Source organism: Cyprinodon tularosa, unplaced genomic scaffold (genome assembly GCF_016077235.1).
Source record: "Cyprinodon tularosa strain WSP-4 unplaced genomic scaffold, ASM1607723v1 ctg30, whole genome shotgun sequence".
Taxonomy (NCBI): domain Eukaryota; kingdom Metazoa; phylum Chordata; class Actinopteri; order Cyprinodontiformes; family Cyprinodontidae; genus Cyprinodon; species Cyprinodon tularosa.
Window position 1 is genome coordinate 7,956,609 of NW_024039008.1, and position 26,221 is coordinate 7,982,829.

Sequence of the window (26,221 nt, forward strand, 5' to 3'; positions counted from 1 at the left end):
ATGGCATGTGAAACACTGCAGAGAGCCTCTGTCAGACTGGTGCTGTGAATCTGCATTGGTGCCAGAATGGAATGATTGCCAATAACGGTCTCATTATGTCACCATGACTGCAGCTATCATCAGAACTCACGCAAGCACCAATCAGTCAACTTCCGCTAACACCCATTACAGCTAATGGACTCCCAGATGAAGCCAGGGGGGTAATCCCAGCCCTAATGATAAACAACATTAAAATGAAAACCAAATCAATCCTGCAAAGTTTCTAATAGACAGAGAAGGTAAACATTCTCCTTTGTTATAGCCAAGAAACTGAAACTCCACAAATCACCGAGCTGCTGAGCAGCTTCCACCGTGGAGCCACAGCTGCATCCTCAGATCATTTGGTAGAAATTAATGAAGGCGACTGAGAAAACGATCCATTCCCAAATGATGGATCCGCTGTTTACCTTGGCGGCGTCATTGTTTTCCCTTATTATCAATTCTCACAGGATTGAAACAAGTGGAGTTTCTGAAGAGCAGAGATGAAACAAAACAAAAACACTTTATATTCTGGGATAACAGAAACTTTGGTACAGTAAGAATCCTAACAGGCGGACATGTTCCTCTAAGAGCTGCAGACATCATCTCCTCTCTGAAACATTCAGCATTTTAACCGTTAACGGTTAGAATTAGATCTGCAACTAGCGTTTCCAGCTAATTTCATGAGAGTCTGAATGTTAGTTAATGCTTAAGTGATTACAAAATTAGTTGATGATTATTTCAATAACTGAAATCTTCAATGAATCCAATTATTATTTTTTTAAGCTCTAGTTAAGAATAAACAGTTTCAATTTCAAGGATCCAAAAATTCAAGGACCTTGTGTGGCAGAATTTACCTCCTGCTTCCAGTTCAAGTATCATCTGAAGCTACATTTATTTTTTATTTTTGTTTTCCCAGCTTTTATTGTCATTATACTGTTACAGGTACAGAGCAATGAAGTGAACCCATCCCCAGTGGGCTGCCATTGTGCGGCACCAAGGGAGCAGTGTGGGATTAAGGGTTTTTGTTCAGGTCAGAACCTCTGGATTCCTAGGTCGCCACTCGCCTATTTCCACGGAAAATAGTGATCAGAATAAACGGCGATTCGGACGTTTCATTCCAATCCTGACATATCTGAGCAGAACTTTCCAATCGACATGATTACATCACACTTTTTTAGTCCAGTCAGCTGTTTTATTACGATAACTTCTGTCAATAGAAATGGTGCAGTCTAATTATGTTTTGTTTTTTAATTCCAAATACATTTCAATAGAATGCATGCATAGCTAATAAATTATTTTAGCTCAATGCAAATTCAATTGAGTTGAGAGTAACTGGGCTGCTTTCTCTGGTTATTTTTCTTTGGTAATTTATATTCTTAAATGTTATTTTTTTACTTCTCTTTTTCAGATTAAGTTTTATGAATCGCATTCTTTTAGAATTGCTTTTCACAAAACACTTTCTCTACACCTTAAGCCCAATACAAAATCGCTCTTGACCAATAAAATGTAGTCTTGTTTTTTTCAGGCTGCCGCTTTTTAACCAAAGAAATTTAGAAATTAAAAAATTTGAAATTTGAAAACACCAAATCCTCTCATATGATTGGCTCAGGAACCAGGAAGTAAACACGGGCTATATACTGAACCCAAGTAGTTTCCCATTGTACCTTGAAAACCATGGGAACAAACTGTTAATGTTGCTAAAGCTAGACCCAATTTTATACTCTTGTGCGGACCCTCACTTAAATAAAAAAAGTGGTATGAAAAGGGTTTCAAATGACCTGCATTTGAATTTTCTTTGTCCATAAAATGACTAAACATGAATTTAAAGACACTTTTAGAAGGATCGAATAAGTAAAATAAAAGGAAATGACATGTTTTGTTGACCTACTAAAAGTATCTCCTTTTAGATTAATCAAAAGGATAGAAACTGAACTTTATTGATCTCACAATGGAGAAATTAACTCTGCATTTAACCCGTTCCATTGGGGAGCAGTGGGCTGCCATTGTGTGGCGCCTGGGGAGCAGTGTGGGGTTAAGGGTCTTTGCTAAGGAACCCAGAGTGTAGGTTGTGGGGAGCGCACTGCTCTAACCACTAGGCCAACACTCCCCTAAAAAAAACCCAACTAATTAAAAACTATTTAATTACTAAACTAATGTTAGTCTCTTACAAAGTGTAAACTGGTCTCTGAATGTTTCAGGTTAGATTAAGACTTTTTTTTTCTTTCAGCAGATTCTCCCACGGAGCCATAGACCCTCGTTTTGAACGTTCCACAGGTTTCTCTCTGACCCGTCTGCAGTGTCCCTCAGTCTTCATGAGGTTCTTCTTCCACTAAGTTTTCTGAGGCCTTCATAGAACAGTTGGGTTTATTCTACGGACTAGCAGCAGAAACAACGACTTCAGAGCCTTGAATACAACTGATTTCACTTTCACTGCAAAAACAATCTAGAAATAAGTAAAAATTCCTTAAATCAAGTGTGTTTTACCTTCATTTTAGTAGGTAAATGGGATGATTTGCTAATGGAATGAGTATTTTTACTCTTAAAATAAGATAATTAGATAATATGCACTTGTAATAAGACAATGCAGTTGCTTTTTCTTATTTTAAATGTAAATTGTCTTGTTCCATTGGCAAAGTGTCTCACTTACCTCCTCAATTCAAGAACAAATGCACTTAGTTTAGGAGAAAATTACTTATTTAGATTAAAATTTTTTGCAGGGAAGATATCTATTTACATTTTGGATTGTTGTTTGTGCGCTAATAAAAGTGTAGAATAAGAGTATAAGGGCTGTCTGAATCCGTAAAAGCCTAGGTCACCCGTCCAGACGCTGACAGCCTCCTCATGTCTCGCAGTGCTCTGTACAGAGACGTTCCCGCGGGGGGCTCTGATCTGCTCGTACCTGGGCCACTGTGATGGCACACTTCTTGGCCAGCTCCTCTTTGGCCTCCTCGCTGGGGTACGGGTTACTGAGGTGAGAGTAGAAATACTCGTTCAGGATCTCTGTCGCCTGCTTGTTGAAGTTTCGTCTTTTCCGCCTACAAAAAGAGGAGCAGCATAGTCAGTCACGGCACTTCATCTTATGGAAGGAATTTTGTTCCATTATTTTTGCAAGCAAAAACATGTTTGTTAAAGTGAAATTTATGGAAAAGGGAAACCTTTTTTTTCCAATAATTTTTTATAATTTATTTTCCAACTTTTAGGTGATTACAGTTTATGTTCTCAAATTTTATTCTTAAAATCTAAGTTTTTTTAGATTGCGTTTGAATGTCATTCTTTTCAAATTGTGTTTTCCAGATCAGACGCATTTCTGTCTGATCTGCTGGATGTTAGGAACAACATTTATATTGTTAAATCTCTAGCGTTTGGGTTAGGCTCCAAGCAAAGGGAATGTGAAAGAAAATGCAATGTGTAAAAGTCAACTTGAAAAAAAACAAAACTTTCAAGATATTGAAAATAAAATATCAGTGAAAGAAATTGAAAAAAATACATTACAATTGAAAACAAAGCAAATAAAAAATAAAATCTGAGGAAAAACACAAAGTTACTCTCAAAAGAAAAAGAAAAAAATGGATTATATTTTCCTAAAATTTCCATTTACAAAAATAATGGAGCAAAGTTCACTCCATATATCTCCTCCTCCTGTTAAACTATCTATGAACAGACTGTTATTCTGAAATTCTAAAAAAAAAAAGCTGCAATATGAATGCCAGGCCAGTAGGTGCTGATAGTGTCTACATCACTGACATCTATAGAACTAGATCCTGTTCACAGCACATTATCTTAAGACACCCATCTGAAAAGACTCAATCTAGACACGCTCCAGCTGATCCAAAAGCTAAAGCAATGCAGTGATGAACAAAGGTGATCCTTAAGACATAAAGTTCATGTGTGCTTGTTGTCTGGTGTTGGCCATCTGATGAGATAGTTTTAGGTCATTTTAAATGGATATGTTTAGGAGCTGAAGTCCTCCGCTCAGTTTAGTGACAGCTTTCCTCTTTTAACAAAGATGGCTTCCTTCACCCCTCTATCAAACTATCTGTCCTCTTTATTCAACATCTGGACGTTTTATTTGATGACCATGATGGAGAAATCAATAGAGACCCGTTACTGCCAGCCACTTAAAACACGTAAAAGCAATTATAGTCCTGAAATTCAACCATTCAACCATAGGGGCTTTATACAGGAACATTTATTTTTTTAAAGACTAAGTTTCAAGCTTCTAGCCTCGTGAGACCATCCTGATCTCTAAAGAACATGGCGGCTTCAGCCGATGAAACTAGCGTTAGCGTGGCTATCGAGCAAGTTTTATCTGAATTACAGAGTATTTCTTCACTGAAAGAAGAGCAAAACACTGCTCTGGAGGCTTTTCTCAGAGAAAAAGAGGTTTTTGCTCTTCTCCCGACTGGTTTTGGCAAGAGTTTGATCTATCAATTGGCTCCTCTTCGTCGTCGCTCTGTTACGTCATATGCTTCGTTGATCTGATTGGTTTATTTGGCCCGTCTATCACCAACATAGGCCAATCAGCTAACCAGTATTTTCGCCCCTTCCAAAAATTACTTCGACGGAAGTTTTCCAGATGGATATGCGGAGCAAATCCATCTGGCGGAGTCAGGTCATCAAGCTTCAGCTTTTAGAGTGAAAATGTTTAGCACTCAGCTTTAGATCTACATATTATCAGGCTAATGGAGGGAATTTCACTCCATTTTTTTTTTTAGCAAAAACACATTTTGTAAATGAAGAAAAGAACAGAAATAAACTTTGAAACCAGTCTCGATCAAAAAAATGTTTTAATTATTTTGAAATTTCAAATTTTCCTTTCTTTCACATTTTATATTTTCACGTTTCTCTTTTTCAGATCAAATTTTACGAGTTTTTTTTATGGCATCTTACATATATTCTATTCACCAACATATTTGTCTGCCAACACACTTCGCAGCAGTGAGGAGCCTTGGAGTCGGCTGACCCCTCCATCTTCTCCACCTATCAGGTCATGTCAGCTGAGCGGAGCTTTACATAAGCTGGAGAGAAGCTGTAAAATCTCCTCGCATGTATCGACTGGTTGAGGAGATTTGTGCTAAAACCTCTGCCCCCCCCTTCCCTGCCAGCTCCAACGAGCTCACTAGAAAATATGTAAATGTTCACAGCAGGAGCTCCAGCAGCCAGTAGATTAATCAGAGGAGCAGAGCATCAAGCGGGGAGGGGAGGCTTCGCTCTTCCCATCCCTCGCTGCTTCGCCGCCGTGTTCATTTGCAGGAGAATATAGAGTGAGGCTTTATACGGGAGCGCACGCCTCATTTAAATGTTATGCCTCCAACCTAGGCTTTGAGAGGGATTTATCCTCAGAGAAATGTATGCAAATCCAAAAGCACGCATCAAAGAGAACAAGCGATTAAATTAAAAAAAGGGGAACTGTTAGCGGGAGCTGTTATTGGCTGGGTGTTCCTCCTGTACATGTGAGCACACGGTGAGACGGGGATACGCACCTGGCGTCCAGGAAGCGGGAGCGCAGGATCATGACGGCCTCGCAGGTGCTCTGTTTCAGCTGCATCTGGATGGAGCTGAACTTGCGGTGGATGATGCTCACCATGCGCTCGATCTCTTTGGGCGAAATGGGCCGCGTGCGCGACTGCTCCCGCAACAGGTTCATCACGTGGGTGGTGAACTCGTTACAGGCCTGTGGAGGGGAAACACAGAGACACATGGTTCTGTCAGATTCCAGCTCTGCTTCCATGTAGGACAGGGTGGAGCTTCCTCTGAAAAGACGCTGATATGTTTCATATTTAACAGAAAATTCTGATTGAAGTACGTTAAGAGAAAGCAGTGACAGCCGCTCACTTTCAGACGCACAGCTAACCCTGGGAGACGAAGATGACGGGCGTGAACGCGCTGCGGCATTAGACTCTCTCTGCTACTGTCTCCTCCTCTTTATTTCTCCTGCTTTAGTCGATCCCTCCCTGGATTTCGCCGTGTCAGGCGTTGTCTACCTCTGTCTATCTGCCTGCTCATCACATTCATCTGAAAGCGAAGCTATTGTTGCAAATGCATCAGAGACAAAGGGGATAAGAGGAAATAACCCCCCCGATCCCTGTAGGGCTGTAGGGGGAACCCACACGGCCACAGAACGCAGTGCATATGATGGAGGAATCTGGGATAAGGACCATCAAAAGGAGTTCCTGCAGTCGCCTGATGATCTGAACGAGTACGAGAGGAAAGTAACGCAGGAGAAACATGTTTTATATCAGCACTGATCTGATTTAGATTCTACCTGATGTCCAGAATATGACCGAGGGGCTCAGAACCCCAAAATCCCCCCATTATATGACAGAGGAGATCATTATTTGGCACCGACTGGGTTACTGAGAAAATGGCCTAATGGTACAGATAGGTTTTTTAAAGCTGGTTATTTGGACATCAGTTTAACTGATCCCTAATCTTCCTTCATTTATATGATAAAAATAATAATATATGTAATATAAGTCTCAAAAAACATAAGTTATAGATACCAAAGAGCATGCATGTGCTTCACATGACCTCCACGCATGGCTGTATAGAGAAAAACTAGTTCCATTATCGTTTCACATAAAAAAACGTTTGAAAATTGAAAATAAAAAATGCAATCCATAAATTAAACCTAAAATTTTTTTTTTTCTAGTTTTATGTTTAAAAAAAATCTTTATAGATATTTATTTTAGATATACATATCTTACATTTCTGTATTTTAATAAAGTAAGAAATGCAAACTTTTCCAATTGCAATTTACAGATCAGATTCTCTTCACTTCAAACCAAATGAACGCTTCCTCTTGATCAATAAAAAGGATGTTGCTAACGTCGAGCCGACCAAAAGAAATGCATCTTGGAAATCCATAAAACCCAGTTTGAAAAGTATGGAAATCATAAAACTTAATCTGAAAAACAATTTTACATTTGAAAATGTAAAATATGTGAAAAAAATCTTTAAAAAAAAGAAAGAAAAAAAAAACGAATCTGAGAAAAAAGCAACTTTTCTCTCATAACATTTGATTAAAATGCTTTTTAAAGATTAATTCCTGGATTGCATGGTTTTTTTTTTATTTCCATTTACAAAACGTGTTCATTGTTTGCAACAATAACGAAACAAAATTCACTCCATACTCTGCAGCTACTGAGTGCTCTAATGAATTGTTTAACGTATGCACGGATCAAACAGGAAAAAATAAACAAAACAAGAAACTAATATTGGCCAAAAATATCATCCAACTGACGTATCGGTCGTCTTTAACAAGAAAGCTGAGAACAATTAACTGTTTATATAAGTAAATCCTTAAGTCAATGCGAACCAGCTTTAACTAATTCATTAGTGCATTCGACAGTAACGCCTTGAGAAGTGTTCCCTCCATCTGCTATCCACTGTTAATGTTTTTATTTGTTAATAAAGGTTTCTCTCTTGTTAAATTTTGACTTGCATAACATTCATTGTAGTTATTTAATTTTTTATCATGTAAATGGACGGAAAAAAAGCAATTTGAGCTTCAAAACTCAGCCCCAAGAAAAAAAAAAAAAACAGTACCAGCCTTAAAAATACGGAGCCCCTAAAGGGACATGGAGGGAAAAAAAAAGAACTTTTGCGAGATCTCGCAATACTTTAGCGAGATCCCGCAGTAGTTTTGCGAGATCCCGCAATAGTTTTGCGAGATCTCGCAAAAGTTAATTTTTTCCCTCCATGTCCCTTTAGGAGCTCCGTAGGATTGCCATACTGACCTTGTCTCTCCTCATTCGTGTAATTTCGTGTTTTGGGACTTCTCTATAAATTAAGAACCATTCGAAATCATCCTCCATGGTTGTAGCTGACACATGGGCGTATTTTCCTCCCATAGCAGTACACTTTGCACCTCCACTGTTGTGTGTTTGTTTTACAAAACACACAACAGTGTGTTAGATCTAGCAAAAGTATTGCGGGATCTCGCAAAAGCTTATTTTTTGCGAGATCTCGCAAAAGTATTGTGGGATATCGCAAAATTAATTTTTTCCTCCATGTCACTTTAGGGACTCCATATAAAACCGTGCACCGGTTGATTCTAATCAGCAGTAGGGACATCATCCAGGGTAGAAAGGAAGTGAATCTAGACAACCATCAGGTTTATTCATTGATTAGCGCGTTGGTGCATAATTTGGGAAAATTCTCCCCTCATAGAGATAATTTTTACTACAATGTACAGTATCTGTAAAAACCCAATTGTCTCATGTCCTACTGCCGATTCCCATTTGAATTAAAGTCTGGACTTTGACTAGGCCATCCTAACTGTAGTTTTGGGCACCTCTGGCCCAGTAGAATCCAGGATTCCCCTGATTCAGCCTCCTCCATCCCAGCATCAGCACTGGACAGCTTCCATAGCTGAACATTCTGCATGTTTGATTTTGGTCTCATTTCATGGAATACCTTCTTCCACCTCTCGCCTGAATTCTCACACTTTTTCCAGAATGTTAATATTTATAGAGTGCAGAGTTCCTCGCTGTCGGGCGGACGGATTCTCTCACCGGAGCCGTAGATCTCTGCGGCTGCTCCACAGTTCCCACGGGCCTCTTCTTTTGCTTCTATGTAAAACTCTTCCCTTGCCTGATCTGTCAGTTTAAGTGGAGCGCTATTCCTCTGTAACTTCCCCCTGGAGCTTTCTCCTTCCTTCCTATGTACCATGAATTCCATCTCTGACGTTAGTCACATTTTCCACCTATGATCAAGCATTACGTTCATTTATTCCATGTTCCGTTTAACTTTGATCACGTGAAACTCGCATCTTCCTCACATGGGAAACAAATACTAAGATTTTTTCACATGTGAATATAATTAGCTTCATTGATCATTCTAATCAGAAATTATCTATAAAAGCTGTGTTCCTTATGTTAAAATATTAGAAGTTTTTTTTCTGATCCTGAAAAGTTTCAAATACTAATAATTAAACTGATCTACTTTTATCAAATATATTGATTTTATAGATCTTCATTTATAGCTGCTAGTTCATGTTAGTCGGTAGTCATGTTCTACAAAATAAAAAGAGAAAATTATCTTAAGAATCTAAATAACATGTGAATCACGGGACTTAAAATTGACCAGATTCATTATAAATCACATGTTAAAGTCCAAGCATTTGCGTGAACTTAAAACCTTTAAAAACGTTCATGTTTTCACATGGGACTCCAATTCTGAGCATGTGAAATACATCTGGGGTACATGTGTTTCATCCAAAATCATTGGATTTACATGTGAAACCATGTATCTCGTGTGATTCATTTGTTTTCACATGTGATAAAGGCTTTCCATGATTCCCTTTTAAAGCACATGGTTCACATTTTAGAAACGTATGTCACATGTGAATCATACGCGAAAACGTTCAGTTGTGACATGTTTTTATATGATTTTCATTAAAACCTTTAAGTCAAAAATGAGGCACATGTGTAGGACATGCAAAAAGGTTAATCACATGTGAAAACACGAGATTTACATGTTTTTGCATGTGAATCATTTATTCACATATGATACACGCTTTTACAAGTGATTCCCATTTAAAAGCATGTGATTCACATGTGTCTAACATGTGAACCACGTGCTAAAAACAGGGAATCATGTGAAAGCATTTATCACATGTGAAATAAAATGAATTACATGTTTTCACATGTAATTCCAATGTTTTTGGATGAAACACATGTACCTCATATGTGAATCACATGCTCTGAATTGGAGTCACATGTGTAAACATGAAAAGTTTTAAATCCACGCGAAAGCTTGGATTTTAACCTCTTAAAGCGACCTGATGGACCTAAAGTGGGGGTAATATACGGTGGCCCTGAAGTGCAAACTGCAACTACAAATCTAAAAGCGCAACTACATAAAGCCAAGCGCAACAACATTAAGAAAAACAAAACTACATAAAGCAAAGCGCAACCAAATCCCACAGGTCTGAAATGTTCTGCATTTGTGGTTGACATGACGTAGAACAAATATAATACAATAAAACCTGCCGTTTCATAAGAATGTCTTTATTACTAAAATAAAAAGAAAGACCTATCATTTCCGAGAATAAAAAAACAACTTTGAGTCATGTTTGAACTGATGCAGGTTGGTCTGTGTTCTAGTCACCCAGTTTTAATTTATATAATAGGAAACTAAAGGGAGTTAGCTTTCAGATAATGTATTGCACATGTAATTTGAGCTTACAGTTCCTAAGTTATTTGCTTACCCAAAATGAGATGGATGTTAAGAGGTTAACATGCAATTTATAATTTAAATGGGCAATTTTAGGTCCCGTGATTCACATATTATTTAGTTTCATAAGATAATGTGATAAATGCTTTTAAGTGCTTTTAAATTGGTATCATGTGTAAAAGTGTGTATCATATGTGAATAAATGAGTCGAATGCAAAAAAGTGAATCACATTTTTGCATGTTCCACACATGTGCCTCAATTTTTGGATCACATGTTTAGAGTTTTGTGATTCACCACATGTGAAAACATGTGATTCACATGTGAAAAACATGTTAATAAAAGAAAAGAATTAATTCATATGTGCTTTTAGAATGAAATGTTCCAAATCCACACATTTACAATTACTTGTGTCCGACATGTTAATGTCACATGGGTTTTTCTCATGTGATTTTCATATGTGAAATTAATGGGATATTATATGATTCTCTTTATTCTCAGATGATAGAACAGTTGTTTTTATACTAATCAATGAATTTCAGAAATAATAGTGTATTTGGGGCTCTGAAGGGGGCCACTCATTTGAATTATAATATTTTTCCCCTATAACTCTCCACCCACCTAACTATGGTGCACCTGTTCTGTTGGTCTATCAAATAAAGGGTCAATAAGAAACGGAGGATTTAGGAGGAAAAAGGATATAAATCCTTCAGTTAGATGGAGAACTCCAGCGTTGCTTCTAGGAAAACTCACTTTCACTTTAAGTTTGTCTGAATTATTAAGTTAATCCTGTGTTTTCCTCTTTTAACGGCTCCAATGTTATAAAGATCCAAATAAAAAGTAACCTTGAATTTTTTTTCTGAGGATCCAAATAATAATGATTTTATTTTTATCTTTGGAGTCTTCTGGTTTCCTGTTTTAGTTTTTCTTTTCTAACAGCAGACAGAGGCAGACGAAGCTCTGCTGCCATAAACCGTTCAGATGATAAATCGGTCTAAAGTAGTAAAACTCTGGGATCAGAACCAGGAGGGCTCACCTGCTCATACTTCTCCAGCTCTGTGTGGTAGATCTGTCGGATCTGGGACAGCTTGGCCCTGTAGTCCGAGTGCTCCGCTGAGTTGTCGGCCCCCACCCCTCCTGAGGCGGCCGCTGCAGCCGCTGCCGCTGCCGAGCCCCCGCCTTTCTCCGGGCCGGACACGCCCTCCGCCAGCAGCATGTTGTCCAGGCGCATGAGCTGTGGGTCTGGAGGCTCCTCCTCCTGGGCGCCGCGGATGCTGAGCACTGTGGAGAAGAAAGCAGGTCAGAGGTCAGATCTGAAAGGTCACACCTGCGCCGTTAACACGCTGTCAGCAGAACAGGCACAGCAGCATCCGTTTAACATCCAGGGAGGCAGAAAAAGACTCCAGAAAGCATTCAACTAGACTCTAATCTAACCTAAGAAATTCCACCTATGTCTCCTTCTCAGTGGCGTCATCTCCGCTGCTACAAAACACAACAGTTTATCTCTTTCTGTGCAAATAAAGATATGTGGAACGTTTCATACGAACCAACAGGTTCTGACGTGGTTTAGCAGGGTGTGTGTGTGGGTAGAACCACCCTCCACTAGAGGTCTCCCTTGTCATTTAGGACATTTAAAGCCCACCTTCCATTTTCTGAGGTGAAAACATTCCTCCAGCTCAGACTCCTCTCCCTCCACCTTAAAGCCGTCCATTTCAACAACCAGTTAAGGATCCAAACTATTCAGAACCGTACATCACGGATGCCGTCCTTAATTCAGAGATGATGGGGGCGTTCGGTGCGTTAACCCCAGACGAGGGGAGGGTCACTGTGATGAGAACGAGGCCTGCTGTACGAGCAGCCGATGGAAGGGGTCAAAGGTTCAGGCTGCGGACTCAGCGGGCGGTAGATTGAGTGAAGGAGGAGGCGGTTTGTACCCAGAGTGCGTCAGTAATCTATAGACGGGCTCACAGGGGAGGATTCAGGCAGCTCTACCTCCACGTTATGACCCGATCCAGCCCGCTCCGTCAGAAACTCTAAACCCTCCTGTCTGCTTCGGTTAACATCCATCATGGTGGCCCCCGCCGCTCCCTTCTCCTCCTGACTGCTCACCAGCTCAGAAGCCCTCAGCTACAGCCTCATAAATACCCCAACGAAGTAGGTGTTAAGCATCCAGTGCAGGGAAACCAGCAGGAGGTTCTTCCAGCAGGGAAACCAGCAGTAGTCCTGTGAATGTTCTAGAATGTGAAAGAAAAGAGTCCAGGCAGCCTGGAAGCATCAGAGATCACCTGGAGGCAGATTTCTGGGGTTCTTTAGCATCTGATCACCAAATCCAGAGATTTTCACCTGAAATGTGCTGCAGGTTTTCTGACAGAGAAAGTGAAGGACTGGAATGATAATCTTGCTAATCCTTCCAATTAGGGATGCACGATATAATCGGCCCCCTATCGGTATCGGCCTTAAAACTGAATATCGGACATCGGCCACCCCACCGATATTTAACCCGATATTTGATCAGCTTCTGAGTTTCTAAAGTCTAAAAAAAATAATAATAAAATACTACTTCTTCTTCTTCCTCAAAAACTTCTTTTTTACAGACTTAAAAACTTCTAAAGACGAGGGAAAAAATATTGATACATTAAAATATCCCAATATCTTCATATGCTGATATATTTCCATTTAAAAACACCATATCAATCTCTTTTACTGATGAAATATTGCTGTATGTCATCGTTATGCTACGAAATCCCCCGAAAATTCACGAAATTTTGCCATACTTTTATATGTTGATATATTGACGCGGTATCGATCTATTTTACTAACAAAATCTCACAAGAATTTGCAAAATATCACGAGAGTTTGTAACAGAACGATGAAATTTCATGAGATTTTGAAAGTAAAATAGATCGATACCGCGTTTTTAAAAATCAATTTGATATCAGCATATGAAAATATATTTGAGTATATTATTTTTCAAAGTGTCAGAAATGGATAACAAAACTGCTATTTTCAATGACTACTTATTTTTGTCCAGCTTTAACATCAGTATCGATATCGGTTATCGGCTACATGAGTTTTAAAATATCAGCATATCGGATATCGACCCAAATCCCAATATCGTGCATCCCTACTTCCAATGGTGCTCATCATGAGGAGAAAATATCTAGAGAGAAAAGGTTGATTTGATCAAATGAAGGTGCTTTAAAATCAATCTGTACTTTTGTTATTTTGCTTTTAGAATGTAAATATGGCACTGCCATATGTACCATTAATGCTGGGAGTCCAAACCTCAGTGTCATTACATTTGTTTGAAATATCTTAATTTATACTTTAATTTCAACCTTTTGTACAGCTAAATATTCCCTGACTGACTGTAGAAATGCTCTCTATTGTGTTCTTTGTTTACTTAATCATCTATATTTTTTCAAAGAAACCTACAAAAAAAAAGGTCACAATGGAAGATTTTAACCTTTCTTATTATTCTTTGTATAATATACAGAGACTGAGAGGAAAATAGGAAAACCTTAATGTCATCGAATTTGTTGTTTTAAACTAATTTATGTTTCAGCTTATGCCACACTAGTGTTTGCCATGGTAACCATCGCCCTAGAAGCTGGTGAAGATTCCCAGTCATCCAGGTCATAGTCATTCCAAAAGAGTAAAAAACTATCCACTTTGTTTCCAAGTTTGAAGATGTTTTGCTTCCCATCCAGGAAGCTTTTTCAATTCAAATGTCAGAAATAGCTTTGAGTTTGAGGCTTTATAGAGTGAACCAAAACCAAGTCTTGTTTGGCTTAGAAAACATGCAAATGGAACCATACGAATGGGTCTGCCCCTGGGGAATGGGGGTCGTTTGCGTTCTTTGTTAGCCTGAAATCACTGATACTGGTCTATGCCTCTGAAAGGGGAGGGTTCCTACAGCATAAGGCAAGTTCAACTCAAGACTTTTTAAGACTTTTTAATGCCACTTAAAGGTATACTATGCAACCAGTGTTGATTTTCCAGCGAGGCTCCCCCCAGAGGGCGAAAGTAAAAGTGCACTGTCGCAAATATGCTCAGCTGTTCTCCTGGTTTCTCCGTCAAGCCAGACGCGGTTGTTTTGAGCTTAGCAGACAGGCGAACGCAACGAATCACCATGTCTACTGCGGTAAGGCCTTGATTTTATATTGAAGAATTCAATGCCTTTTAAGACTTGACCCTGAAGGGGCGTTAGGGGGAATTGCTGGCCTGGCTGAACAGGCAAGATGTTTTGGTTCCCTGTATGGGGGTTGCGATGATATCAGGAAGGAATCAACTCTATCGCTGCATTGTAGGTTTTTTAAAAGCTGAACCCCGAGTCCACCTCCTCTGTTTAAAGGAATAGTACACCCAAAACATGATTAGCCTTCATTTTCTACTCACCCCCATGCTGAACAAAACTCTGGAGTACTTTTTTGATATCTCAAATGCATCTGGAGATCTGGGAGGCTTCTTGCTGTCTGCTGACATTCAAATAATGGAGGTCTATGGCGCCCGAGACAGAAAGGTCCACAAAAGTCCACAAAAACGTGTCAATATTCCTCCATACTGCTCGTCCAATGTAATCCAAGTGTCCTGAGTGGGTAGCATCCAGAATTTACTCGAAACGAAGTCATTTAGAACGATTTAGAGCCTAAACAGTAGTGTATAGGATTTCCTAATAGCGCCCCCCATGCGCGCTCACGATCCTACGGAAGCCGGCAGACCAAACCAGCGCATTCAGTTCGGCAAAGAACTCATGCTCTTCCTCAACACGGAAGTCCTCAGACATTTTTCTTTCGTTGTTTCTTTCTTTGCACGGGTAAACAGCACATTTCTTCTTCTACGCTTGCATTATCGGCAGAGCAGACGCTGAATGCGCACTCTCTTCCGGTTTGGTCTGCCGGCTTCCGTAGAATCGTGAGCGCGCATGGGGGCGCTATTAGGAAATCCTATACACTACTGTTTAGGCTCTAAAACGTTCTAAATGACTTCGTTTCGAGTAAATTCTGGATGCTACCCACTCAGGACACTTGGATTACATTGGACGAGCAGTATGGAGGAATATTGACACGTTTTTGTGGACTTTTGTGGACCTTTCTGTCTCGGGCGCCATAGACCTCCATTATTTGAATGTCAGCAGACAGCAAGAAGCCTCCCAGATCTCCAGATGCATTTGAGATATCAAAAAAGTACTCCAGAGTTTTGTTCAGCATGGGGGTGAGTAGAAAATGAAGGCTAATCATGTTTTGGGTGTACTATTCCTTTAAGGTTGGTTTTTCTTTCTTAACATAAATGGCTTCCTTCACTCCCCTTTCAAACCACTTCTCTTCTTTGTCCAAAATGTAAACATTCTCCTGCATCTTCCTAGAATAAACACAGAAACCTAATGTCAGCTGTTTTATGGCTAAATTTACTTCCTGCTGGGACCAACTTCTTCTTATTTAGTATTGACTAGTATTGTAATTTTGTGACCTACTTCCAGTGATTTCAGGATAGACTTCCTGTTATTACGGTACAAGCTTCCTGTCATCACGCATCGATTTTCTGGGATTTTGACCGACTTCCTGATATTTCAGGATCGACTTCCAGATTTTTGGGACTGACTTCTGGACTAAGTTGATGATGACGACTTTTGGCGATTTCAGGACCTTCTTCCTGTTGTTATTGGGACTGACTTCCTGGGATTTCAGGATGACTTCCTGAGATTGAAAAAAGCCACTTTCAGAACTTATTGAAAAAAATAACAAACTTCTGAGTACCCGAACTCTAGTACCGAATTCTAAAAGTGGGACTCACTACCTCCTTGCACCCTCTACAAATCTACAAATTTAAAGGCTTTTTAGGTTGAATTGAAACTTAATTTCAATTTTTTTTATAATTCAAATAAAGCTACCAAAGTCCACAGACTGTGCTTTGCAAGGAGCTGCATTTAATCTCAGAAACTGTTTAAGTCCAGTCCAGTATTACTTAGTACTGGACTTAATGTAATGTCCAGAATCTGGAAAGAAAATGTTGAAACCTAAACTTAGAATACCTCCATAACCCTCATTTGATTAACAAAACATTGTAAAGTGAATCAATTCACACGATTTTCTTAGCTTGGTGACATTGAATGAAAAATAGGAGAGAAGTTCAGAATCCGTTTTTATTATTTGAGGATATTGGAGCTGATGAAGGCCGACCGGCTGCTGCTTTTCTAGCTTGAAAGTCTAATAATATACCTCTTTTGGTATTCCGAAGGCTGTGAAATTCTCTAATAAATATCTTGACTTTACAAAATTAACCTCAAGATTAACCTGAGAGTAAGACATTCAAGTGGGAAGATTTTAAAGAGTGCTGGAGTTACCGAGGCTGTCGAATGAAAAGGAGATGTAAAAATCCTCAGTGTCTACAAAAACAATTCTCTTCATGCCTGCCAAGTTTCCTGCTTAACATTCCCGCAGTGTTTATTTTACTTGGCTCGAAGCTCCTCCAGCATCAGTCTTCTAAGAGCGCCTGTTGCAGAGAAGGTCATTCCTTAGGAGACGTCTTGGACAGGAGACAAAGAGAAACTATCCGCCAGTCTTTTTCCTCTCTGGCTAAATGAGAAAGGTCATGGAAAAACACAAGACGACCCGCTCAGGCAGGCCTGCCTCTTCCAACGGCTGCATTATGCTCAAACGCAGCACATGAAGGGGGTCTTAAATCGAGCACGGACCCCCAGACGCGGTCCCCTGACTCGGCTTGTTGACACGTGTACGTGGCCTTGCTAATCAGGATCGCTCTGCTCGCGCGTGGCGCGGCCTGCATCCCGCTCTCGCTGCTGATCCAGCTGTCTTGGAGAGCATCTGTCAGGAGGGTCCCAGGAAGGAACAATGCATAACGCCATGTTGGCTGTGTACTGTCATCCCTCATTGACAGCACATTGTCACACTTACACAGCGTCCTCGGAGCTGGGAACAAGCTAAGTAGCTGCCTGCCTGTAATATGGGCTCTTCCCCACAGCGTCCTATCACACAGATTTCTGCTTCACAGCATTCCTCTCTAATTGAACGGAGCAGAAAGTGGCCATTTTTCCCCAGACGCGGACCGAAACCACAGACTGAACCGTGTCCATGAATGATGATTTATTTATTCCGCGCTGAAACTGAAGCACATAATTACAACAACGGGAGGATTACCTCAAACAAATGAGAAGGAGAGAAAGAGAAAAAAAGGATAATGTGCTTCCATGAAATTGGCTTTGCTGTGGGTCATAATTACACGACTCAGCGAGAGCCACTTCATTGGCTAATGGCGGCCTAATTGATTCATCCAAATGTTTGGTCTGCCAGCTTTCTTCGACTAAAAACTGCCGCTGAACTTACTTAGCCACCCGCAGACAAACACCAAAGCTTCTCCAAGGGATAAACAATTATCTCAGAGTGGCTGATCTGAGCCAAACCCCCTCTTCCTCCTCCTCCATGGAAAACATGCACTTTCTGCATGTCTCTAATGGATGCCACCTCCTTCTTGGAGGTGTTTCAGAGATGGCGTCGTCCACCCAGCTTTACCGCTTTATTTCACAAGTTAATGCAAAATAGGAAACTGCAGCAGATGTTGATGAATTGACCCAATAATGCAAAAAACGCGTGACTGTGGTTGGCGGCGCTGGAAGGAGTCTCTAATGTCACGGGGGGACGTAAACTGGAAAGGGAGAACTTGACATTAGCTTACCCTCCGAACATCCGGCCTTTTCCTCAAACCAAATCGATCTTTAATAGAAGCCACCATTTTTTTTTTTTTACTCAGAGGTGAATGTTTAACTGTTCTGGTCCTGCACTCGTTTGTCTGGGAATATTTATTTCATTTCCACGCAGCTGCTAGGAGACGCTCAGAATATCATGCTCCGGGATGATTTACGTTCCTATTTGGGGGGGAAGAGAAGCCTGCTTAAATCCTACCCCCCCTGCTTTCAATGAGCTCACATGTAGGATGTTCTGCTCTCTATATATTAGTCATTCCAGCGGAACGGCCTGTGGCTTCATACGGAGAGGGGTGTTGGTATTAAAATCTTAATCGGAGCAGAGATGAATGGATTGAGAGCAGCTTGGAGTTTGGGTGGAATCAACCCTCACAGAGGAAGAGAAGAAGGGTCGGTGGATTGAGCCAACGTTAGCCGGTCCGTTTCAGATCGTCTCCTCAGCAGTAGATAAACGTGAGAGAAAAATAAAAAAATACCATAAAAATTGACAGCAGATAGAAGCAAGATCCAAATCTAAAAATACACTTCTTAGTCAGTGAGGGTATTTGGGCGGGAATCAAAGCCTGACAGGAGGATTAAGATTCCTTCCAGGAATGTTTGGGCTTTTTTTAAATTTTTTTTTGCGGTATAACAATATCAGACTCCCACAGTTGCAGCCCACCATGCTCTGCAGCCCCCATATCTTCTTCCTATCAGATTAACAGAGGCAAATGGCAGCTTGTCAAAAACCATTAGCATCTGTAATCCCCGTCTAGATTTCCAAAGGCGTGTTGACAGGAAGTGCTGGCATGGCAGCCTGTCACAACCGACCACTGATTTGGGAGAGGGAAAAAAAAAAGCCTGATGTTTAATTAATTACTTTAGGGTTGTTCTGTCACAGTCGGAGAGATGGAGACCTCTGACTCACACTGGGCGCCCCGCGATCAAACTGCTGGAGACCCGCGGCTTTTTAGGTTACGTTACAGGTTGCAGCACAGGGACAATCGTCAGTAGAAACACCTCAAGGTGGTTAGAAGACAGATCAACTAGTAGGACTTGTTGAAAACACCATCCTCCCTCCCCACAGGCGGAGATTAAAGCTTCCTAATCAGGATATTAACACCAACATTAAAGAAGCATTATCTGGCAATAAGAGGCAATGCTAAAATTTGTTTATTTTCATCAAATCAGAAATGGTTGGGTAATTGTAATAGCATCTGGCACCACGCTGTCTCTAAACATGATTAAGTACCATTAGGGTGGAATAGCTTCAGCGCAGGTTTTTCTGCAGGGGAACAAATTGAGCAGCATGGCTTCTATCTTCCTCTCCTGAAGAGCTGCTCTCAGCGGCGATAGCAGGCTTTACTTCGTCTTTCATGTCGTATCAGTCAAATATCAATGAGACCTGAGATGTTACTATTTTATTAGTCTCACAATCGGCTACTTTAATGATTGTTAAGGCATAACCAACGTCTAGAATGTTGTTTATAAAATATTCTTTTTATGAATAAAAAGGGAAAAAACACAGAGAAATCGACTGATTTGATCATATTTAAATGTCAAATCATTCTGCCTTAAACATGTATATAAATGTAATATTTATCAGACTATATTGTCCCAAAATTTAGAAAATTTCAATAAAAAAAAAAAAATCCTGTCTTAAAATCTGTATTTTTTCCCGTTATTTTATGCAGACCAGTTATTTATACGTCAGCCTATACAGCTAAATTCGGCCAATCATATATCAACGGTCATCTGTCAATCTAATTTTTCCGGTCATAGCATCTTGATTCAAATGTCGCAGCTAATATACGCAACGGTTGAAATCAGAATCATTTCCTTTCCCATTGAGTTGCGTCCCAGTGTTGACGGGGATGGACGTCTGTGTCTTCGGCAGGCGTAGAGCTAACAGAACTGGCAGCGTTGCGAGGCAAGGGCTCAAACATGTACGGCTGGAAGCCTTCTACACCAAACCAAGCTTCTGCCGCCCTGGCATCCTCTTCCACAACATCTTTGTCCCCGCTTTCCTCCTCTAAATAAAAAATGGATGACGGAGGAGACTCATCCACGACCTCCGACACTAAACTCTCCTCCTCTTGCATGTTTCCGCTGTCCATAGCGTTCTTTGACAGTGTCATTTCTAAGTCACCGATTTAGGGCTACTTGGTCCCAATGGAATTTCCCATTGGGAACCTACTAGCACTAAGTTGCTAACTGGCAAGGCTAGTTGGTCCCAATGGAATTTCCCATTGGGAACCTACTAGCACTAAGTTGCTAACTGGCTAGCGCTACTTGGTCCCAATGGAATTTCCCATTGGGAACCTACTAGCACTAAGTTGCTAACTGGTTAGCAAGATGCTTCCGACAAACGGGCCACAACCAAACATGCTGTGAACCTCACACCACAACAATCCCGCCCCCTTGATAATCGACCAATCACATTCACTTTATTCACTCGTGTAAAGTCGGGCACCAATTCGGAAATACACCGGTTGGAACAGCTGCTTCCTTACGACTTTATTAAAAAACTCATCTTATTTCCCCGATCAGTGATCACACTTTGCCTGTGTGGAGGCTAAGAAGGACAAAATAAAGTAAATAAGTTTGAATAATAAAATCAAGTGTGCCATTTATAAACTTTTATAACATAAAGTAAATTAAAAAAATGTCTTTTCCACCATCATTTTGACCTCAGTTAAAGCTTCTGTTCACTATTTTACTATTTGTGGAGCTAACAAGGAGGCAGTTTGTAATGCTAACCCTGCTAGCATCATATATAAAAACTTGATTGTGAAAATGTTAACAGTGATGTCTTCAATTTTAAATCCTGTGTAGCAACACCACACTCTCTCTTATGCTAACAATGTGACATCACCATTCATTAAATATTGAATAACGTCATACCTTTAGTAGCAGTCGGCAGTTACATGATATTTCTTATCATCAGAATTTTGATTTATCGCCAGAATAAAGGATGAATTGAATTATGTTAAAACAAAAAGAAAAACAACATCATAAGAAATACACATTTTATTTCTATCTTTGCTTGGGGGACTGATAAGCTTGATGAATTTACTAAAATGCGGTTGCTAGAAGATTTACAGACATAAATCACACTTCCTCATGCAACTGGTGTCTTAAAGAAGTCTGTTTTAGATTTTATATTATTCAATAGCAGAATTAGTGATTTCTATGGCAGGCGGTCACAGCCCAACAGCTCAAGAATGACTACAGAAAATTAATTAATGTAATTTCATCCTCACTTTTATCATTATCACGATAGTCCTACAAAATATTAGGATAAGTTAGGGTCTGTACTTCCCAGCTCTATGCTTAAAGGTTCATACTCATGTTATATGCCTTTATTTTGATCAGCTAAAGGCTCTATACTCCATGCTTCCTTCATTTTAGTGTTTTCATCGTCCTTTTTGAGCCTAAATAGAACCTCAGCACCGGGTGCAATAAGCTGACATAGACAGACATGCCGCCATCTGCTGGCAGTACAGCTAAACTACCAGAAAGCCAGATGTGACCACTGATGGAGTTACTAAATGAGTCCTGACCGAACAATAATGCTTGGCTGAAAGCCGACAGTTAGGAGGATAGGGGTTAACGGCATAGCTAACACATTAGCGTAGCATTATTAGCCAGGACATGTCCTCAGGTGTCTATCAGCTTCACAGCAACATCAGAATCCTTCAAGGATTTTAGCTCCAGGTTTAGTGAACTCCAAAGATCAGACTGTTTTCCCAAAGCAACTCCAGTTTTATCTGTCTTGGAGTATTCCCATATCTTTATACTCTTGATGATAGATTTTCCTCTTTTTTCACAACTACCCTTGGGGAGCTCAAACTCAGAAACTCAGGCTGCCAAGCTCTAAGCCCTTACCACTAGGCTGCCTCTCCCCTACCAAACCTGCTCGCCCCCACTGCATGTTGACCAAGTGTACACATGAGCAGGGACGTAATCTAGGTCACATTATGTTATGGTAAACATACAAAGAAAGAAGCTTAGTTTATATAAAAAAAAAAGAGAAATAAAATCTTAAAAGACAAAATAACAATTACTATGTCAGCAGGACACCATAAATTGCCATAAAATTTTTTGTATGCACCCATATTGAGTTACTAGAGTAAGGATTTATTAAATCTGCACAATTAAGTGTAAATATACACGTTTAAGGCACCAATATGGTAACAGTAAGGTATTTATTATATTATCTGATTTCTAGATTCAAACATTTGAGCTGTTTGTAGAAATCACTGTCTTATTTTACAAACCAGTTTAAATGGAAAATAGTTTTTTTATTCATTTTTATAAAATGTTCAAGTGAAATAAAAATGAGCTAAAACAGTTATTGGCAGATTAGAAATCAGCTTCAAATAAGACAAGAAATCAAATTGTGACCCTTCATGCTTCAGAATCCCAGTCTTTGCCCTGAAGGGTTCATCATTAAAAACCACACGCCCGTTTGGTGAAAGGCCAAGAGCTTTTGCATAATTAACCCTTTGTGGTCAGGGGTTGGGGGGGGGTAGTGGTCGGCCTTGTCTGCTTGAATTTACAGTGACACCGTGGCGACAGCGCCGGCTCCATTTGTTTGCACCGGGGCTTTAGTTAGGCGCACTTCATTGTGGCTTCAGCGGTTAATAAATCACAGTGGATGCCCCCCCCCACACCCACACCCCTCCACACAGATCCGTGCTACGGTGGTCCTGTCACGAGGCGAGCACCCGAGCTGAAGCGACAGCTACATGCTAATTCAACATCGGCATAATTCATTATACAGTCGCGAGTGTAGTGGGATGGAAAGGGAACCAACATACACCAGGAGGAAGATGACAGGCATCACACTATTAAATCCCTCTCTCCTTAAGTCCCCTCTGTTTATCTTTGGGAAGATTCCCCTCTTTCAGCTCCCGTCAGCAACAGGAACATTACATCATATATTTCACTCACTTCTAATTAGACGTGCACAAAGTCAGTGCATCTACTACTAAATCCAAACCACCACAGGTCAACAGGACAGAAGCTGAGCTTCAGAAAGAAATCTACCTTTAATGTAACATCCTGATCTATGCCGCCACTCACCGCCACCCATCCGAATGCTAATGTAAAATGACATATCAAATAGTAGATGGGAGCTGCTGCACTAAAGGGGAAATTAACAAAAAGATAAGGAGTCAATTAAAGCGATAAGACTTTGTGCTCTTCAGAAGGTGAAAACCAAGGAGAAGGTGCTCTGTTCCTCCCTCATCCTCTGCGTGACCACTCTGCTCTGTCACCAGCAGTTCATCAAAGGAGGAAGGGATCGCCTGATCGCACACACGTACAAATTCCCTCAAACCACCAATGAATCTCATTAGAACCGAGCCCCTTTAAAACACGACACATACTGGAGAGATTCCTGTTTCACCTGCCGTTCACTGGACTCTAAACAGAGTAATGCCATGCTGCTGATGCCGCGGTGCGTCTGATCTGATCTCAGTAGAGCTGTGGCCTCCAGCATCCACCCACTGATGTCTTCTAAAGACAAACACCATCCATCTGCATTCACAGTTCATGGGGAAAATGTTTTGACCAACAACGGAATATCCACTTTAATTTTTTCACAACTTCTTAAAGGTCATAGCTACAACTTTTTTTTTTTAATCAAAACTCAAAAATAATACATAAACATAACATACAGTGTGGTGAAGACTGAAAGTGTTAATTTTACTGGAAAAAAGTGAATAAATACTAATAGGGCTTGGTCGTCATGACGTAAGCACTTTGCGTCGCCACCATCTTGAAGGCCTCTTTTACCGCGGCTCAGACTACTGCCTACGACTACCGCGTACTGTACTCCCTCTCAGCCGTGTTTTAATTTGATTAATTTCACCTTAACTTGGTTTCAACCATGGTAAACCGTTGCTGTATTGTGGGCTGTAACAGCGCAACACATGATCGCCATGGGAAAAATCATAGAAAATGGGTTAATTTTCCACCGCTTTCCTGTCTGGAGGCGCAACCACGGAGACCAAGTGTCAGAGATAAAGAGTCATCGGCTAGCTTGGATCGCGGCTGTAAGACGACCGAACATAACTTTCCACAGCATCCCGATGTCAATGAGAGTGTGTTCCCTGCATTTTGATTCTGGTAAGTTAAAGATGCACGGTTTTATTTTATAGCCTACTTTGTTTCTTTCCTTCAAGGTTGGGATCTTTTACGGGAAAATAATAAAAACGGCAGCGGGAAAAGGCTCAAATACGTGAGAAACCCAGAGGGTTTAGGGAGGGTTGGCAGTTAACGTTACTAACTACAGCTTTGAAACACATAGCAGCTAGTTAAAAGTACATTACATGTGTGAGTGGTTGTTAGCACTAGCGGTTAGCAGTTACTAAACTAGCAGGTTCCAGAGCCCGTCTGATCACAGCTTACCTTCGTACGGATTACTGTGTTCCCACTGTTTGCTGGCTTTATGATCTGCAGCTCCTGAACCCATCCATTCATGAACTGCATATGAGACTCCAAGGACGTGTAGCTTCGGAACTGTTTTGAAGTATAGGCGCTCACTCATCGGTGCTCCACTCATTGTTTGGAACTTCATATGGATCCAAATTATTAATAATGCTGATTTTGTCAACATACCGGTCCCTGGCTTCTCTATTTAACCTGTTCCGGTAAATTCCAGATCCTTTTCGGGATTTTAACATCTTTTTTTCTCTCACAACGTTGTGTCGGAGCTGTGCTTTCGGAGCGATGCTACCGGAGCTACGGTATAAGAGCTATGCTATCAGACCGTAGCATTCAACATGGCCGCCACGTCCCACAATGCAACGCGGATCCTGAGCCCTATATACTACTAATAATAATATAATTCTGCACAAATAGAAACAGAAAGCTGAAGGCATGTGGCACAGAGCTCAGGTGTTGCATGATCCTAGTAGCTCAGTGGCTTCTCTCTGATACATTTAGAAGATTAAGAAAAAAGAGGATAAAACTAAACGAGTGTTGGTGCTGACCTTATGTAATCAAAGAGGTTAATAAGCCATGCGGAGAATGCTGCTTCTCTTCTGAACAGGAAAGTTGCATGTCTGCTAATGCTAATGTTTGGTTAGCATGAGCGGAGGGAACCGCCCGTCACTATCCGATCCGTCCCAGAAGCACGATCCGTCCTGCACATGCACAAACAGATATACATCCGAGTGTCCATAAATAATGTAATTGTGGTACTAAAATTACTTATTTCTATCCTTAACTCACTAAAGAATGCTAATACACATCTGTTTTATGACTTTTTTGAGACAATTTTGATGCGTTTTACATTTTCTTTATTAAACTGCTTCTCTGACGTCATCATGGGACATGATTAAACCATGTTGATCTGCATTTCAGTTGTTTCTTTCTTTAGATTATGCACTTTATACCATAATGTTAACACAAAAGGAAAAGATAAAACTAAAAAAGACTAGATTTATGTTTAAATCCCAAGCCGAAAAAGTTAGCCACCGGAAGTAGCGTTGGTAGCGTTTCTGGTCACAGAGTGATAAAACAGAAATGATTTTAAGGCATGTATTTTATCAGGAAATACATTATTAAACTTTAACACATTATATTTTTAACATCATTAAGGTCTTTGTTAAAAAGACCTTAATGACGGTCTTTGTTAAAAAGATTCACGATCCGTCCTGTGCTTCGGGGACAGATTTAGTAGTGAGACCGCCCTCCGGTTCAGCCATTCTTTTCTGATAACGGACGCCTTGTTGGGCATTATTCCTTACTTAAATGGAATCAGAACGAAGATAAAAACATACAATAATTTAAAATTGATGTTCAACTGTTTACATTTTATTTTTTTTCTTATTTATTTTGAACAGGTTAACAGCAGCAAGTAGATTAAAATTCAGCAACAATTCAATTCAATTCAGTTTATTTCTATAGCTCCAATTCACAACACATGTCGTCTCAAGGCACTTTACTGTTCACCAGATCATAAAGTCAAATTGATTCAAAGTTTTCTATCTAAGGAAAACCAGTTGAGTGCATCGACTCATTGACTCTTTAGCAATCCCTCACACTAAGCATGCTTGTAGCGACAGTGGAGAGGAAAAACTCCTTTTTAACAGGAAGAAACCTCCAGCAGAACCAGGCAACAACATTTTTTGTTTAAATTAGCCACAGATTTTCCTAGCTTATTATTCCCAGCTGTGATTAAAAAAGGGCTTCCTTAAAATCTAGGTTTTCTGTACACTTTTTAGGGAACAGATCAAAGCCAGCCCTTCAGTACCAATATCGGAAGTAAGGCTTTGGTAAGTTACCCTAAAAATTTATAAATGGAATCCATT

At 40.2% G+C, this 26,221-nt stretch overlaps 1 protein-coding gene across 3 annotated transcripts in view; it reads right to left on the reverse strand.

The window, feature by feature from the left end:
• Positions 1–26,221, reverse strand: part of pbx1b (pre-B-cell leukemia homeobox 1b) — a 105,281-nt gene that overhangs the window by 15,075 nt on the left and 63,985 nt on the right. For all 3 annotated transcript variants that reach the window (XM_038291709.1, XM_038291710.1, XM_038291708.1), the window contains exons 3-5: positions 11,235–11,479; positions 5,505–5,695; positions 2,921–3,056 (exon numbers count right to left, since the gene is read on the reverse strand). In XM_038291709.1, the coding sequence (XP_038147637.1) occupies positions 2,921–3,056; positions 5,505–5,695; positions 11,235–11,479 (572 nt within the window). The remainder of the gene's footprint in view (positions 1–2,920; positions 3,057–5,504; positions 5,696–11,234; positions 11,480–26,221) is intronic.